General features: G+C 44.6%; 1 protein-coding gene across 2 annotated transcripts in view; it reads left to right on the top strand.

Annotated features, from left to right (window-relative positions):
* PRKCB (protein kinase C, beta) overlaps window positions 1-18,929 on the top strand; it is a 298,743-nt gene that overhangs the window by 267,693 nt on the left and 12,121 nt on the right. For both annotated transcript variants that reach the window (XM_012645016.1, XM_012645015.1), the window contains exons 15-16: window positions 55-162; window positions 5,009-5,149. In XM_012645016.1, coding sequence (XP_012500470.1) covers window positions 55-162; window positions 5,009-5,149 — 249 coding nt within the window. The remainder of the gene's footprint in view (window positions 1-54; window positions 163-5,008; window positions 5,150-18,929) is intronic.

Below are 18,929 nucleotides of genomic sequence, written 5' to 3'. Positions count from 1 at the left end.
TTGGGGAGGGTTCAGGCAGGGATCCTTCTCATCCCACCCTACCCTGTCCCACAGGCACCCTTTGAAGGGGAAGATGAGGATGAACTCTTCCAGTCCATCATGGAGCACAATGTGGCTTATCCGAAGTCCATGTCCAAGGAGGCTGTGGCCATCTGCAAAGGGGTAAGTCTCTTAAAGCTTATGGCCACCACATACAAGGGTGCAGCTTGTGTCCTGCACAGAGATGCCCCACTAAGGGGAATGGAGATAGAACTCCATTTGCCAACGTGAGGGCCCTGGCATGGAACTGCTACCTCCTAGAAGAAGGAGAGTTTTTTTTCGAATTTGTACAAAAGCACCACAGAGGCCTGCCTGCAATGGCATCTTGCTGTTGGCTGGACTCCAGCATCTAGCCCAGCACAGGACAGTGCTTAGGGAATGAATGAGGAAGAAAGCACAGAGACTTTGTCAAAGAGCTGGAACCCATGGGAAGGGGCACAAGAGGTCTTTGGCACAATTTGGGCCACCTTGCCCTGTTCTGCCACGTATGTGTTTAGTTAATACTAAGAGTGTGTGACTTTTGTTCTAAGAAAATGTCAGGCAGTATTAAATGAAAGGGATTCTCTAGATAAGCTGACTCAAATTCAGTGTCTCCAAACCCCCACCGTCCTCCCACCCCCAACACACACACAAATGGCTATAAGGGCTGGCACATTTATACACCTGCAGTGCATGCAAATTGTACCTGTGAAGAAAGTAGGACATATGTTTACCAGTAAGGATTGTTATGCATATTGCGTTCCACAGGAATGCTTATGGTAATCTGTGTGAGACCCTTGAGATCAGTGGTCCTCACCTCTGGAGCCATCAGGGTGACCCGAAGTGTTCAGCCTCATCCCAGAAATTAAGTCTATGCGTGAGTGTTTTGAAAAAGTCCCATGTGTCTTGAAAATCACTGCCTTTAAGCATATTGTCCAAAGGAAGTAATGTTTTAACTCTGAGGGAAGTGTGAAAGCAACGTTATGATTCTCCCAGAGAATAAGGTCCAAGGATGGTGCCTTTATTAGGTATTTGCTCTCCCTCCGACCAGTGGTGCAGGCGAGTTCTCAAGGTTAGCACGTGGCTGTGCCTTAACAGTGGGCTCCTGCCTGTGCATTTGAATCAACCAGGGCTGCCAGGCCTCCATCTGTGGGGCGTTTGCAAATTTCCCGTGCCCTACCTGGCCCTGCTCTTCCTAACCCCAATCAAGATGCCATATGAGCTGGCATGGGGCGAAGAAAAGCAAGAACACTCAGACAGACCAGCCTGTGGCTTGGCTCAGTTTGTAATAGCTGGGCCAACTTCTCAGCCTAAAAGCACTTCATCACATTGCCTAAATTCCCACTCTCAGTGAATCACCTAAGCTTTGTGTCTCAGCTACGTAGGTTAAGATGCAAATCTCCCTGGGAAAACCACGTGTGAATTAGTCTCCGTCCTTAACATCTTAAGTGAATAGCTTGAAAATATTTTCTTTGAGGGTGTGAAGCAGGGAGAGGAAAAAATGAGGATCAGAGAGTGGAGACCCAGAGGTTCATTAGGAGATAAGGCAAAGCCCGTAGGAAAAAAGAGAGAGCACAGACCGAGGCCCCTGCAGACTGCCGTGGACCTTCTATTGAGGGGAGGGGGCGGTTGTGAGAAGAGTTGCACACTGGGCTTTTGGTTTGTTTAATCATTGCCAACCTGTAAAGGTCAGGGGATTTCCCATAAACATTCACCTTTCCAGTTTCTATTGAAAAATTAGATCTTTGCCATGTTGGCCTGTCATTTCTGCAAAGCATCAGTCAACTGGATTGAAACCACTGCCCTCTTTAATTTGCAGAAATCCCTATCTGGTTCCATTCCATCCGGGTTCAAATCCTCATCCAGGTATTCTTAGGAAGTTGACCTCATCTGCAGATTAGGGATAATAATAGCACTACGTGAAGAGTTCTGTGATGATTAAATGATTAAATGAATACCTATAACTCACTTAGAACAGAGCTTGGCACTCTACTCCCAAACCCTTGGAGGTTACTATTACTGTTGCGAATGCTGGCCCTACAACGCCATGTGCCAGGCTCCCCTTGGCATTTGAGTTGGCATCCCCTGCAATGGGAACTTGTAAAGTGGGGGATTTGGGAGATCGAGAGACCCTTTGCAAACCTCAACCCTTCCACTTCCCAGGTGCAGAGTCTTAAGCAAGTTCCTTTGTATCTCCAGGCTTCTGTTTCTTTGTTTTAAAAATAATAATGACAATACTCATGGAACAGTATTTATATACTCATTTTTGAGAGCATTAAATGAGCTCTTTACATGGTGTTGGCACACAGTAGGTGTTCAATACATGCTCAGGGTCTTCCCCTTCCCAGGCCTGCCTGGACAGCTGGAGGTTGTAAATGGGTCATGGAGGAGAGAGGATTTTCCAGGTCAGCTGCGTTCAGCTTCAGCTCCAATTAGCAGTTTCCCTGGTAGAGCAGTTTTTTGTTAATTCAGGACCCATAACCTTCAGGATTAACTGGGATGACTTCCTTACTTTTGGGTTTGGGGACCTTTTTGAGTTGAGTGGGCTGAGTCCAGTGTGGGTTCTTTCTTTAAGGACGATGCCCCAAAGAAGGGTGATGCCAAAGCGAACAGCCACATGCCTCCCCCCGAACAGCAGGCCCCAGGGGCTGTGTCTGGGAGGTGACCAGAGATTGGAACAGTGATTAAATCCAGCTGTCTACATGGCTTCAGGCACATGAGAGCAGAGTGCAGGAACTGGGCAGAGACTCCAAATTAGTGCTGGGTGTTTCTGCAGTGGCTTTTCTTTGCTTGGCATCCTCTTGCTCAGACAGAAATTGAGCGAGGCTTTTGAAAACAGTTGCCTTTCAATTGAAGTGGTGCCCTTTGTACGTCCATTAAAGATCCCATTTTCTACCATTAAAAAAAAAATTAGTTAAACTTCGCTCAGATTGCCATTCCCACTTCGAACAAGCTCAAAGTAGACAGAAGCCCAAATTGTCTGCACATTAGAATGAAATCACCAGGGACTGAATAGCACAGAATTACAAGAGTTCGGGGTCCGGCAGATCCATTCAAAGCCTGGCTCTGGTCCTTAGCTGTGTGACCTTAGACAAATGACTTTACTTCTCTGGGCCCAGATTCTTTATCTGGAAAATGAGGGTAACAGTTGCTGAGGCCTCAGAGTAAAGATGAAAGAGGAGTGGGTAATGGGTGGGAAGCCTTTAGCACAGAGCCTGAACACATGTGACGCTCTCAGTGCTCGGTACACAGAAGCCATTATTGATACTATTCTCAGTGCGAACCAAGACCTCATTGCCTTGTCTGTCCTTCCATCCTAATCCTACACAAGTGTCAAGGCTTGGCCACAAATATTCCTGGGGAAACCACATGGGAAGTGCACTCACATTTCTCTCAAAAGCCCAAGTTCTGGAGTTAGGCAGAGGTGGGATCCAATCCCAGCTCTTACTATCTCTGCCACTTACTATCTTGGTGGTCCTTGTAGTTGTTTAACCTCTCTGAGTGTCCACTGCCTTTTCATTCAAGTGGGAGAAATAATATATTCACCTAACTGGGTCAGATCGTGCATGGAAATAAAGAAGTAGCTTAGAACCTAAGTGCCCGGTTAATTTTCCCCATGGAAGATAAAGCATATATGGCCGGTAGGTGCTTGTGTGTGTGACCACAGATTATCTTGAAAACTGGAAACAGGCTAAACTGAATGTCCAACCGTATAGGTATGAATTTCTGGTTTCATTCCTTCCCATAATCAGCATGTCCTGGGCAAAAATCTAAGGATTCTAACGTCATGGCCTGCTTGATGTCAAGTTGACTCTGGGAAGCTTCTTGGACTCGTGTGTTCTTTTTTTTTTTTAATCACCAACTCCTCCATCTTTACTCTCTGAGCATTTGCTGAAGTCTTGAGATCAGAGATATTTTCACGCTGCTTTGGATTCATTTACAAGAGGAAGCCTGTCTGGTTTCATCTCGGAGCATCTATTCATCTTGTTATTTAGCACTGGCTCAGAGACCCAAAGATGGAAGGTTTTGATAATTAAGTAATTTAAACGGAACACCAAAGAAACCTCAGCGGAGTTTAGTGTAATGTGTGATACAAGGGAAATGAGCTAGGCTGGGTTTTGACTATTTAATGAGCTTTCAGAAAGTAATTACTTGAAACTTGGGCCCATTTGACTAATATTTTTTCTCCTGTTGTGTCATCTTTGCAAGTGCTTTACTGAGAAATGCAAATGGTATATGACTGAATGTGGCTTTTGCCTTGATCAAACTCCAGTTTTCTTGTGGTAGGAGACAGGGCGTTTAAAGATATTGAAACTTATTTTCGATTAGTTTTAAATGCACCAATGATTGCATAAAGCTCATTCTTGAACCCAAGCGGATCACATGGCATTTCTAACCTGAAGTTCAGGGCCACATTCAGGCTCTGGTTTGGTCAACCGGAAGGGATCTGCCTCCCCTAGCAGCGGGCACTATTGTCAGGCTATCTGTTGCAAATCCTGGCTGGGATTTATTGCTGGGATAAAAAAATAAGAATTAGGCCGGGCGTGGTGGCTCACGCCTGTAACCCTAGCTCTCTGGGAGGCCGAGGCAGGTGGATTGTTTGAGCTCAGGAGTTCAAGACCAGCCTGAGCAAGAGCGAGACCCCGTCTCTACTAAAAATAGAAAGAAATTAATCAGACAACTAAAAATATATAGAAAAAATTAGCCGGGCATGGTGGCGCATGCCTGTAGTCCCAGCTACTCGGGAGGCTGAGGCAGGAGGATCGCTTGAGCCCAGGAGTTTGAGGTTGCTGTGAGCTAGGCTGACGCCACGGCACTCTAGCCCCGGCAACACGATGAGACTCTGTCTCAAAAAAAAAAAAAAAAAAAAAGAATTAGTTGGGATTCTTCATTGTGTTTCCTTCCCTAATTCATTGGAGCAATAATTTCCGGCATGTCTCATTTCCTCTTCTGAAACTTGTTCAATTCAACGTTCTTCTTTCTCTTGAAGCTGATGACCAAACACCCGGGCAAACGTCTGGGTTGTGGGCCTGAAGGTGAACGTGACATCAAAGAACATGCCTTTTTCCGGTATATTGATTGGGAGAAACTTGAACGCAAAGAGATTCAGCCCCCGTATAAGCCAAAAGCTGTAAGTAAACTGTTCTTTCTGACTGTCGGGTACTTGTACACCTAATCTTTTCCATGCCCACTGTGTGTGCTTGGAATACTCCCTGAGGTGTAGACATCAATGTTTCTACTTGAACATGTCTGTATGGGCTCACATTAATGCACAAAGTCACTGGGTACAAAAATGGCGATTTCCATTCGCACAGCCGGGCCTCTATAAATACAGAAAAGACAATTGATATTGAGTTTTTGTTTTATCGATTCAATTATTGTAACTCTCTTAGCTGACAACTTTTGGGGCATGGTTCTTTGGTGAGCAGAGTTCAGATCCATTTTTGGACTGTGATAAAGAATCTAATTTTGCCCTCCTCCTTTCCTTGGTTCAACTGTGTCATTTTCTCTTCATACTGACATTGAAAAGGTCATGTTGTTTATCTCAACAGTATTTAAATTTAATTCTGAAACATACACTACATCTGAGTCAGTAAATAAGACAGCAGTTCACCAGCCAGCTCCCACCCAAGGCAAAACAGAACAAAGCAGAGGCTGACATGCTCTTGAACCGCAGACCTCTTGCAGGCTTTAGGTGTAGATATGGCTTTGAAATAACTTTTATAATGCAAGAAAAAACATCTCACATTCCCCACAGTCCGTGTGCTCATGGGAGGGCCTGCTATCCCCAAAGACTCAGCAGAGAGCGCTTGTCAGCATCGGGGTGCAGGAGTTTGCACCTGAATTAATCAGAACTGTGATTCTGCTGGGAGGAAATTTCTTTGTTAAATTAAGTAGAGGGCAGACCTGGTGACTCGATTATGAGTTGTGAAACTACCGACTGAGGCTGAAAAATGGGCATAGACATTATCATTGAAGCCTAGAGTTGTAAGGGGCTCTGTGTTAAGATGAAGATGATGATAATGGTAGTTATTTTGATCCTATTATTGTTACTAATTTCTTGAGCAGTGATGTGCCAGGCAGGCACCATATTAAGCACTTCACACACAGCATCTAATTCAACCTCACAACAGCCTGTGAATGCAGGTGCTATAATATTATTTCTTGTTATGGAAGAGGAAATGGAGGCTCAGAGAGGTTAAGTGCTCTGTCCAAGGTCACCCAGCCAGCGTGTGATGAAAGCGAGGCTCCAAACCTTAGGCAATCTGACTGTGTTGGAGGCCACCAGAATGCCCAGGGGCAAAGGGCATGGAGTTTCAGAAAGTCCTGCAGATAGCATCTCCATAGTGCTACACCTTTCTCTCACTCCAAATGGTTAGACTCTCAGCTCTACAGTATCCTTGATGAGCCCTGTTTCTCTTTGGATTCCCCTTGGTGTTGGGAAGCCAGGTCCGTTAGGGGCAGCCAGTTCCACTTTGTGGTCCTTCTAACTGTTGCCAACTTATATATTGATATCAAATCAGCCTCCCCAGAACTGCTACTAGAGCCTGTCTCTCTATAGAGCATCCTTCAGACATTTGCAAATGCTGGCTTATGCTCTAGAACCCTGCGATTTCCAGGTTCAGTCCTGCCCTGCCTCTTCATGCAAGCATGTCCCATATAACATCACTTTGAGGTGCTTGTTCTCCAGAACATCTACATCCATTTTAAAATACAGACACAGGATTGAACACAATATTCCTAACAGGGTCGGACCCTCAGTGAATGCAGTGAGTCAAACAGTCTCTTGATTATTTTAGAGCTGGTGAATTTGGACTAGTCAGTTTCCCTCTCTGATCCACTGTTTTGTCATCTATAATACAGCAATGATAATAGTGCCAACATCAGAGGATCGTTACGATACATAATGTGCTCAGTACATGCCTGGTACGTAATAGGCCTCCGGAAGACTTAATCATTGTTTTTGTTAGTGGTGTCATACGTTAATTAATGTGTCAGGTGCACGGTCTTTGAGGGGCAGAACAGTGTCGAGTCCTGCTGAAGCTATTCCTTAAGACAATGTCTGTGTGTACACTCGGGGTTGGGGAGGGCCCTGCATGTCATAGGCAGTATTACCGATTTCCTTAGGCCGTTTGAAAAAAGATCGAAAGGTAACCTGGTTGCAAAAAGTGGGCTCTTTGTTCAGGAAACTGGGAACTTGAAGGTGGCACTCACAACTCATTTGGGTTTTTGTGGGGCTATTGATGAGATCTCAAAACATGAACGCTCCTCTTTTCACTTAGCCAAAGGAAGGATGCAAAATGCTCCCATCTCCACCAGCATGAAACCCTGTGGGCATGTGAGGCTCATTCTATAGTTATAGAGCAGCGGTTTTCAAAGTGTGGTCCCCAGGCCAGCAGTATGAACATCACCTGGGAACTTCAGGAATGAAGTTCTCAAGCCCCATTCTAGACCTCCGGAATCAAAAATTCTGGGGCTGGGGCCCAGTGTTCTGTGTTCAACAAGCCCTCCAGGTGACCTGATGTGTGATCAAGGTTGAGAATCACTGCTGTGGAGTTTAGGGTTAAAAGCTGAGGCAGGGAAGCTAAACAGAGGTCAGAGGGAGGTAGCATCTCTGTAAGTGGGAGACACTCGTCCTCTCTCTGGTCAGGGCGTGGGGTGGTGGCTTCTGGAACAGGTCGCAGCCTCAGGTGCCTACAGAGGCCAGGCAGGTGATGTGGATGAGAGAAGAGGGCTGGAGAGAGGGAGGAGAGGGAGTGGTGGAGGAGGCAGCCTGCAGAGCGGGAGTCTGCTAACAGGCTCGGCTCGTCCCACCTCTAGGGGGCCTGCCCTGCAGGAAGCAGCCTCGGCATGGCTCCATCTTCGTGGTTTTCATGAGAAATCAGGATTTTTAGATAAAATTTGACACTTTTTTGATATATCAGCAACCAATTTTTAAAAAATTTAACACAGTTCAGAGCAAATAAAACGTATGCATGACCCACATGTGGCCCGTGAACTGTTAGTTTGTAACCTGCAGGGGAGTGATGAGTGAGTCAAAGTCAGGTTGACATTTAGCCAGTTCCCCTTAGTACTGGTTATTTACAACTAACGTCCATTCTGACTGGTTAAATATTTCAAGTATCCCTGCTAAGCAATAATGAACATAAAAGGTCTAGCTCCATGTCTGGCTCGTAGAAAGTGCTCAGGAAAAAGCAGCTGTTGTTATCATTGATAATATTAAAAGATCATAATAATTAATTATCAACAAGCAGCTTCAACTCTTCTGCATTTGGTAGGATTTCCAACTGATCAATGTCTTGAATTCCCTCATGTGGGTTTAACAATGACTTTCAAAGTACAGTGACTGGACTGGACTATATACTTCAAGATGTTCTGCCACCAGCTCTCAGAGGCAGCCAGCCCTGCCCTTGATCTCCTTAGACTGGATTAGTAATAACAATAAATGATGCACCCCCCTCATATTTGATTCTACCCTCTGGTATGCTTTTTACATTGCAGATGCGGGCGGCAGAGCCCTCCCAGCCCACATCCTAGGATTTTATATTTCTCCTTCCCCACCCCTTCTTAAGTGTCTGCCACTCCCGAAAGGCGCGTGGCGAGAGTGCGCAGCGTTCCATGTGCCCTGTGGGATGTTAAAAGGCATGCATGTACCCGTCACTGCTCCTGATTCATGCGTGCTATTAAATAGAGTGTGGCGAGAGAAAAAACAAGGAGCAATCACAGAGGATTATATTCAAACATTAGTGAAGGGTGCTATTATTGGAGGTTCATTAAAATAAGTTTAAATGGGTTTTTTAAGTTGTTCTCAGCACCATCTTTTATTGTGGCAAGAGCTGTTGGGAGAGTATTGTTTGAGACTGTGCTGAAATACACTAGCTTTGGTGTATTGTTGCAGGGTACAGAGTAATCTTCTTAACTGTGCATCTGGTGGTGTGGCGTCACTCTTTTGCTTAAAACTCCCCCGATAGCTCTCTGTTGCCCTAGGAGTGTCCGTTGCTCCTTGGCACATATGGCTTTTGAGGTCTTCCAAGGCCAGGCCTCTGTTCCCTCCCTGCTTTAGCTCCTGCCTCCAAGAACCAGTATTCAGATCCTCAAACAGGCAGTGTCTTTTCTTCCCTTGCTTGCTTGTCCCTCCCCCTCATTGAATCTGTAGAATGTCACCCACTCAGGGAGGCTCTTCTTGATCCCTGAGTACTGCTACTATTCTATCAGCAAACTCATCACATGTTGTTGTAATTACATGATCAATATAATGTCTGTCTTTTTGACTAGACTATTAGATTGTGTCTTTCTCGGTGTCAAATGCCAATGCCTAGCGTCAGGTGTAGCACATAATAGGTGGTTGGGAATTTTTACTGAATGAATAAATGAGTAAATGAATGGCCACAAAACAGGACGCTGTAATACACTGTGCTGTGGAACATGAGGCATTCTTTAGGGATATACACTAGAGTGCAGGATGTTTTTCTTATCTACAGCAGGGTGTCTCAAATAAATTGGTTGTTGTGTAAGTTACTACCCTATTTATAAAGGGCTATAATTTGGCTGCTGGATCGCAAGCTGTCATGGCATCGTGTGGTTGTGCAGTGTGTATTGGGGGAGGATGCTGGTGAAGGATCTGAAGATGCCACGCATGGAATCGTTGGACTTTGGGTAGAGAGGGCTGCAGATTCCTGCACTCTATCCTTGCACAGTCCAGTCCAGTGCTGCATGTGCCATGATGTAGCCTGATGGAGCATCTGAATCTTTAATGTGCAAGCACGAGTCATCTGGGTATCTGGTTAAAATGCGGATTCTGATTCAGCCAGTCTGGGCTGGGCCCAAGATTCTGCATTTCTCAGAAGCTCCCAGGTGATTGGATGCTGCTGGACCACAGACTCCACTTTGTGTGGCCAGGGCTAGAACATGGTGCTACCGCGGACAGCAGTCCGTGAGTGGACGGGAAGACCCTGTTGTGGTCCGTGTAGTGTGTGTAGGGTGTGGATCCTGTGTAATGAGGGCTGTAGTGAAGGAGTGTGTAAGGGTGAGTACAGAATGTTCTGCTGGACTGTGGGTCAGGGCGCACACAAAGCAAGCTGTTGTGGGTCAGCATGTGGTCGGAGGGAGGTAGTAGTTTGTGTTCTGAAGGGCAGAATATGTCACTGAATGTGTGGTGGAGCAGAGGATTGGGAAGAGGCGTGTGCTGGTTCTGTCCTGTAGTGGGGATGCCGTCAGGTGCTGAGTCATCCACCCAGGGGATAACACTGTTTGGTACTGTTCTAGGTGTTGGGGACACAGCAATAAAAATAAATAAAAATCCCTGCCCTCATGGAGCTTATCTTCTAAGGAGAGCAGGCAAAATAATAAACATAGAAATAAATGACATATACAATGTGTTAGAAGCCGATAAACATTATTGAGGAAACTAATGCAGCAATGCAGATTGGGAAAGCAGGGTCAGTGAGAGGTCAGTTTTAAATAGAGCAGGTGGAAAGCTTCACTGAGAAAGTGACATTTCAGCAAATATAGGAAGAAGGTGAGGGACGGAGGGAGCCATGTATATATCTGGGTGGGAGGGCAAGGCGGTTCGGGTGGTAGTGTCAGGTGCAAAGGCCCTGAGGCAGGAGCTTTTCTGGCATGTTTAATGGAGAGCAAAGAGTCCAGTTGTCTGAGCTGAGGGGGTGAGTGAGAGAGGTGGGATCAGGGAGGCCATGAGAGGCGGAGATGGCGCAGGCCACTGCAGGAACTTTGGCTTTGACTCCAACTCATGAGCCAAAAAAAAAAAGTAGCATAATCTGACTTTGGGTTTTAAAAGGATCACTCTGACTTCTGTAGGGGCAAAGGTGACATTGGGAAGACTGGTAGTGAGGCTCTTGCAATAATCCGGGCAAGAGATGATGGGGACTTGGACAGGACGGAGCTGTTTGAGAGCCCCAGGTTGTGCTCATTTCGGCATCCCCTGCCCCTCCCCAGTTCCCCACACCTTGTGGCCACTCAGTAATTGCTCCACAGGGGCATGAAAGGATGGGTGAACATGACTCCCTTCAGACTTCCGCGTAATTGCTCCTCGAGTATAAAACATGGTAGCCAAGAGTCTGGGCTCGGTAGGAGAAGGATGAACTAAAGAAATAGGTTGTCAAGAAAGCTTCTATAGTTCAGAGTGCTGGCTTGTGGGGCAGCAAGCAGGTCATGGTTGTGCACTGGGCTGGGTTTTCTCCTGTCAATGTAAAGGATATGGCAGTGTAGGAGGTTTCAGGTGCTGACGGCTGTGACCAGGGAGTTCCCTTGCGTCTGGGCAATCCAGCTTAGAATTTCGCTGTGCTGTAGCAGAGGGTGCATTGAGTCTATGCCATGGGCAAGCATGTTTTATTGCAGAATTTGTAGTACATGGGGCTATAATATCACAATACAAGATATGCTGGTGTAATATGTTTAAACTAAAATGCCTGATGGAGATTTTGATAGCATCCATGTATTGTCATGAATTGCCTTAGTGAAGTCCTGTCACCGTTCCTGTGAGGGGCTCCCAGTGGTGTCTGGAACACCTAACGGAAGGCTCACTGTGAAGACTAGGCAGAGGCATGAGCCCAGGGCTCCAAGCTCCAGCTGCCTAAGAAGATGAACTTGGATCAGTCTACCCAGCTAGCAGCGTAGAAGCAACAAGTTGAGGAGAGAGAGAAAGCTAAGTAGGCTTCATTAGAGTCCATGAAGTCTTAGGTGCTAGAGCGTGTGCCTGCTAGTAAACATGGCTCTATTACTTTTTAAAAATATGATCAATCAGATTGTCAATTGTTCTAAAATATGGTCAATCTGATCATCAATTATTCTAAAATATGATGCATCTGATCGTCAGTTCTCTCTGGCAGGCGTTGAGGCGTACAGCCAGATGAGAAGTAGACATTAAGAAGAGCTCTGACCTCCTTGCATTGTCTCGTGAGCAACCATCCTGTTTTATCTAGACATGACCAGCACGCCCACTCCCTCCTTCCTTCCATTCTGCCCTGTGTGTCAGGCCTCACAAGCTCAAGCCCACCTGTGCGATAGACTGATTCCAATCATTTCTGCTCTTGTTACCTATTCTTATCTTCGCTTTACATAAAGCCCCATTCTTTTGAGGCGTCTATACATCTGGAAAGCCTGGAAATCTTGCAAACTATAAAAGCAAAGCCCTTTGACCCATTCTACGTTAGTATCATTTCCAAAATACTATATAGGTTATCTGATTACATTCCATCGCCCATATCCTCTGAACGTCTCTATGCTGAACTGCTTCAGAAACTAAATCATACTCACAGGACTTGGTTTCTCGGCAATTCTGTCATCTGAAAACATTGTTTATATAGCTGAGGTCAGAAGCTTCAAGTACTGCGTTAATGAGCTGCAATTCTGTTCATGTGACATTCTCCTCCAAACCCAATTGCCCTTTACACTGTATGAGTAAGTGGCTCTGTGTGTGTGTGTTTGATGTGCTGACATTTCTGAATTGAAGCCAGAAAATGTAACCTTTGTATGTTTGCTATTAAAACTCCAAATTCAAGGCTTATGAAAGGGATCAACTTTTACTCAATATGACTTATTTAAGCATAGCATCTAACTCCCCCAGAGTACTAAGTATTCAGGAGAACAATACCTTTTTGAAAATTGTGATTTAAAATAATTCTCATAAAACTTTACTATTCAAATGTACTGGAAAAAATATTGAGTTCTTGTCTGTGCTAGGCACTATTTTAAGTACCTTCCATGCATTACCTCATTTAATTCTCACAACCCTATGGGGTAGGTGTCATTATCACCATATTTCAGATGAGGGAATAGAGTTTGCAGAGGTTAAGGCATTTTCTCAAGGTCTAGCACCTAGAAGGTGGCAGAGTCAGGACTTGAACCCTGGACTCTGCACTGCCTAAGATACTTGGAAAGATTATTCGAAGGTACTTGGAGCCACTGGTAAGGTTTGTGATTGCACTAATAGGAGAGAGCCATGATAACACCATCCAATGGTGTCCATTACATAATAGAAAAAGACTGAGTATTCTTACAATTCAAATGATTTAAAATTTATTTTAAAATATTGCAACAAACAAATAGCATATTCACACCTTTTATAATCCACTGGCAGGGTTTTAAAAGATGCAAATCTTGCTTGTTCCTTAAGGCACTGATTTCGAGGCTGACAAAGACAGCAGACATTGACTAACCTCTGGAAGCCTGGCATGGCAGCATCTGAAATGAGACACTCAGAACAGGCTCATTAAGGAGCAGACATTTCCCTACTCAGGTTGTTCATTTGGGGTATCCAGAGTGAGGAGTTTGCAGAAATCTTAATAAAAATATTAGGCTATATTTATATACTGACTAACAAATAGCCAAGAGCCATTTAGGACACATAGCCTGGAGTCTGTCCGTTTATCTCTCTTTCCATCTATCCACCCACCCATGGAGAACCCATTTAAACTGCAGATCAAACTGAGCTCTCTTTTGGTGGTTGGAATTGGCAGGTTCCTGGGCCAAGAGAAGTACCTCAATCACTTGCTGTCTTAGTCTATTTTATGTTCCTGTAACAGAATACCACAGACTGGGTGATTTATAAGAAAAAAATTTAATTCTCATAGTTCTAGAGGCTGGAAAGTCCAAGGGTGAGGTGCCTACGTCTGGGGAGAGCCTTCTTACTGCGTCTTCCCATGGCAGAAAGTGGAAGGGCAAGAAAGTGTGTGTGCGTGTGAATGCACAAGGTGGGGGAAGGGGGCCAAACTCATCCCTTTCATCAGGAACGTACTCCTGAGATAACAGCATTAAGCTTTCATGACCTAATCACCTCTTAAAGGTCCTACCTCCCAACACTTGTTGCATTGGGGATTAAGTTTCTGACACATGAACTTTGGGGAGCACAGTCAAACCATAGCACTTGCCAGGTACATGACTCTGAGCTGTCCCCTGGCAGAGAAGCCAACAGTTTGAGTTGAAATGGTAGAAGGGAAAGTCACATGCTGGGAGAGGGCATGAAACTGTCAGGGTATTTCTGGCAATAACTACTGATATATAATAAAATAGAAGTCAAAAATGGAAAGATTGCCTTAGAAGTGGAATTCAACTGCTCTGTTCCTTAGATGATCAGAGGCCCAGAGATTTGCCCAAGTGACTTACACATGGAATATAATAGAACCAGGGCAGGAAAGCTGGCACTCCACTTAATGGATGCAGAACTTTAACACTGTGTACAGAAATAACATTAAAATGGATCAGGCATGTTCTATTAAATTATTCAATTTTACTGGAGAGCAGAGCTCTATTTTATTGATCTCATTTCATCCTCACGAGAACCCCATGAGATAGGTGCTGTCATTACCTCCTCTGTGCATGTAAGGAAACAGGCTCAGAGAGGCTATGTAACTTACTTGCCTATGGTCACACAGCTAGCAAGGCTGAGTGCCAATTTAATTTTAAGTCCAATTTCTTCACCTCTAAAGCCCGTACATACTCTTGGCCACTATAATGCTTATTCTTTCATCTACCAAACTCAAGTGCACTGATGTAGGATTTAAACTGCTCTTAATCCAATCCCAAGTTTAAATATTTTCCTAGGGAATGGGCTCTGTTGGGTGAATATTCTTGAAGTTCAGCTTCTTGAATTCTGCTGTCAACACTGCACAGGTTGTAATGTTCATCACAATAGCCCAGAAAGCTATTGAAAAAGCTGGGAGAACTTGTGATGGTGACAAAATGGATCCAGCGAGACTAGGCCAAGTAGGAAGAATGTGGATTGAGAGTCAGATGGACCCAGGGTTCAAACACCAACTTTGCATCTTAGCAGCTGAGCAAAGATGGGCAAGTAAATTGACCCCTCGGAGCCTCCACAAATGCAGGCCCTTAGTCTTCCCAGTCAGTCCCTCTCTGAGTCCCCTAGGCAAGTCCCCAAACCTTCCCTTTTCTGAAGTTCCCCCTACAAAGTTCCAGTCCTCTTGGTCTCAGCTGCTAACCCCATCTCCTCAGTCACGGGGAAAATTGAGGCTACGGGTACCCATGGGTGGGTGGCCCTCAACTTCCTGCCCCTCCATGCACCTGCATAGTCATCGTGACCTCTTTGACCTGCTTCCCCCTGTGCCTCAGCAAATATGTGTCCTCCCCTGCCCCCATGTAAGACTTACCCTCCCCACCTACTCCGGACTCCATGCCCTCATCTCCTCACACCCGTCTTCCCTGTTTAGTGTGTGTCTACATCTTCTCTCCGGAGTCACCAAAGCTCCAAATAGGAACCTGATTTAAATTGACTTTTAAGCAAAAAAAATAAAATGAAATATAAGTATTCAGATGTGGATGGATCATGGTCTCAAACAATGCCAACAGGAATTCATTTCTCTGTGTCCTTTGGGATTACTTTCCTCTGCATTGACTTCACTCTTCGTTCTCAAAAGGCTTTCCTGGGCACAGAGAAACTCCCAACTTACATCCCATTATCTCAGCAACTTCTACCAAAAAAAGAACTTCCTTTTTACAAAATTCCCAGCAGCCTCGGACTCAATGTTATTGCAAGATATTGGGTCATGCGCCCATCTCCAAAGGAATCACTGTTCTAGGGGGATGGAATATGCTGATTGGCTGGGTCTGGGTCACCTGCCCCCTTAGCCAAGAGACTGGATCTAACCCTTTCTAAACCAGACATCTTGAGAGAGGAGAGGGGATGGGTCCTCCAAGAAAAATAAAGCTGCTATTACTATAAGAAGGGGAAATGCCTGCTGGGTAGACAAAAAACAGAAGCTGTCCACTCTGACTCTATCCTGGCCTTCTCCTTAGTACATAAACCTATTAAATCTTTTTTGTCTTAAAAATCTCTTCCCTTAAACCTGGGATCCCTCCTTCCTGGTGCTCAGGCTACTGCCTAGCTCTTACTTTTCATACACACACACTTTTGAAAGAGTTGCCAGTCCTCGCTATTTCTACTTGATGACAATTCATTCTTCCTTCAGTTTGGTGCAATCTGGCTTCTGCTCACACTGTTCTATTGACATTTCTCTCCTTGAGTCATCAATGACCTGAAAACTGCCTCCTCCTGTAGGCTTGTCTTATTTCTCTCGACCTCACCATATTATTTTGTACTTTGATCTTCCCCCATTAAAAAAAAAATCTGGAAAAATAAAATATTCAAGCAGCATCAAAAGCTGCACAGTGAAATTAGACTCCCCTCACCCTTGACCTCTTGTTAGACTCCTTGGTTCAGATTCTCATATAACTTTCCAGGGAGGATGTGTTCAAGCCCAGGAATAGCCCACGTCACACACGAGGATGTTAGCAAGCAATTTCTGTACCTTGCTCTACTCCCTTTTATCGTGGAGGTTGTTTCTTATCTGCACATCTAACTCTACTTCCTTCTTTTAATAGCTTCCTAGTTTCCTATACATGTTGAGTATATCCATACAATAAATTCAGAGTCCCCTTCTCCTTTTTAAGCCTATCTTCTCTCTTGCTTTATGACACTGAGTGTCTTGGTCTGTTTTGTGCTGCTATAAGAATACCTGAGATGGGGTAATTTATAATTTTATTTGGCTCACAGTTCTGGAGGCTGGGAAGTCCAAGACTGGGGATGCTGCATCTGGTGAGGGCCTACTTGTGGCATCATAATATGGTGGAAAACATCACTTGGCGCGGCAGTGCATGAGAGGGGGGCCAACTCACTTGCATAACAAACCCATTCCCGCAATACTGACATTAATCCACTCCTGAGGGCAGAGCCTTCATGACCTAATCACCTCTTAAAGTTCCCACCTCCCAACACTGTTGCATGGGGTATTCAGTTTCCAACACGTGACCTTTGGGGGACGTTCAAATTGTAGCACCACGCTTAATGGTTTTCCTCCTGCTTTCATAGCCACTCCCTGTAGAAATTCCGACTCCCTTAGGACTTCTGATGACAGTAAAATTTGGAGGGTCAAGACCTGCCTATGACCCAGAAAGGGAAGGAAAAGGCTTATTTCTTGTTTGTTTACAAGTGGAGTTTCTTCAAAACCATCACAAAATGCCCCCCCAAATAGCATATGCAAAACAACTGAGAGGTGGTGTGTGAATTTGCTTGAAAGTCTTCCCAAGGGAGTGAGACTTAGTTGTGTATCCTTTCTGTCCCGGGCACTCGTCTTTTTCTCACTTCCTCTAACTGGGGACCCTTGGGCCTGGCTTTAACTCACCAGGCTCGGTGAGAAGGTTTTTGTTTCCTGTCTTAAGTGGCAGGTCCTCATTATGCTTGTAATTGGAACGGGAAAATCCTGAGGTGGGTTGGGGTGTGGCAGAGCCTGCAGGACCTCTGTCCAGCCAGAGCAAAGCCGCACCCGGACTCGCTCACTAGACAGGACTGGGTCAGTCAGCCCTCAGCAGCAGCTACCAGCTACCATGTCAAGTATCTGATGTGCATTCATCTAGTCATCCTCACCGCACCCTGAAAAGTAGGTCCATGAAGTCCATGTGACAATAATAGAAAATTTGAGCTTAGGGAACGTAGCTAACTTGCTTACATGTTGTATAACTGGGAACTGATGGAACCAGGATTGGTACCCAAGTCAACTTTGCTTTTGAGTTTATGCCCCACTATCAGATATATATTATGAGGCAGTAGGATATAGTGGAAAGCCCGTGAACTTTGGAATTGAACAAATAGGCTCCGGATCTTGGCTCTCCTACTCAACTCCATATGACCCAGAACAAGTTGTTAACTTCTCAAATTATCTGTTAGGTGGAGATAATCCTTTTCCTGCCTGTCTCACAGACTTGTGGGAATCAAAGCTATAAAAACATAGGCAAATAGAAGGGATAATTACTATTTGAGGGCAAGTTTGTTTGAAGCCAGCAATGTGGGTTTAGGATGAATGGTGAAGAACAGATAAGAAAAAAAAAATGATACTTTGTTGACATGGGAAAATGTGTAAAGTGTATTTTATCTAGTTTCTTTTTAAAAACAGTCAAAAGAATGAAGCAATGATTCCACATTTGTTTAATGAATAAAAAGCATCCATCTACCTATTCATCCAGCCATCTAGGACACAGACCAAGATGTTAACATAATAAAGATTGGGGTGATGGAATTACTAAGGGTTTTGTTTATTTTTCTGGGTACCTTTTAACAGCTTGTTTATTTCTGCAATAAACTGATAGAAGAGTCCGACTCTCTTGTCATATCTAGAATCAAATCATAGTCAGACACTTAAACTCTCTAAACCTGTTTCCTCATTGTATAGCAAAGACTTACTGGAGCTGTTGTGGGGACCAAAGGAGATAATGCTTGTAAAATACTTAGCACTGGCTTACAGTGAGCACTTAACGTACGCTATTATTCGTCCATTCCATAATAGCAGGCACCTGCGCTGGGTCTTTGAAATGCAGTAGTGAGCAAAACAGATGTGACTTTGCTCTCATGTAGGTTACGGTCTAGATGGGACTATAGACAATAAACAGAAGCAAAGAAATAAACATGCAACTGTAGTCTGAGATATGTCAGATGTTTTATTTCTATGGAAGAAATGACCAAGATGCCCTGAGAGAGAAGACCTGGAGGCGAGGATGAAGGATCCACTTCATTTGGCAGTGATCCGGAGCAGCCCCTCAGAAGAGGTGGCAGTTCAACTGAGATCTAGAGGAAAGCGAGACGTTGCATGTTATTTTTAAATAAACATTTAAAAAAAGCTAAACAAAACAAACTTGCTATCAAACGCAAAAGACCCACTCCTGCCAACTTCCTCTTAAATAAACACAAGAGATAAAATATGCCTGATTGTAAAAGACCTTCATTATTAGCAGAAAAAGGAGACTTTAATCGTTCTGTTTTTCTGCCAAAGGCCAGACCATGCTGAATATTGTTTGACTCTACTTGGGAGAATAGCCTTGGTCTACAAATGACTTTTTACAATGATCAAATGTGTATGCAGCTAGATCTGTGCTTAGCTGGCTGG

This window comes from Propithecus coquereli, unplaced genomic scaffold, assembly GCF_000956105.1.
Source record: "Propithecus coquereli isolate 6110/MARCELLA unplaced genomic scaffold, Pcoq_1.0 Scaffold223, whole genome shotgun sequence".
In the NCBI taxonomy this organism is placed as follows: Eukaryota; Metazoa; Chordata; class Mammalia; order Primates; family Indriidae; genus Propithecus; species Propithecus coquereli.
Note: the sequence above shows the minus strand (reverse complement) of the source record. Positions and strands in the feature narration are given on the sequence as shown.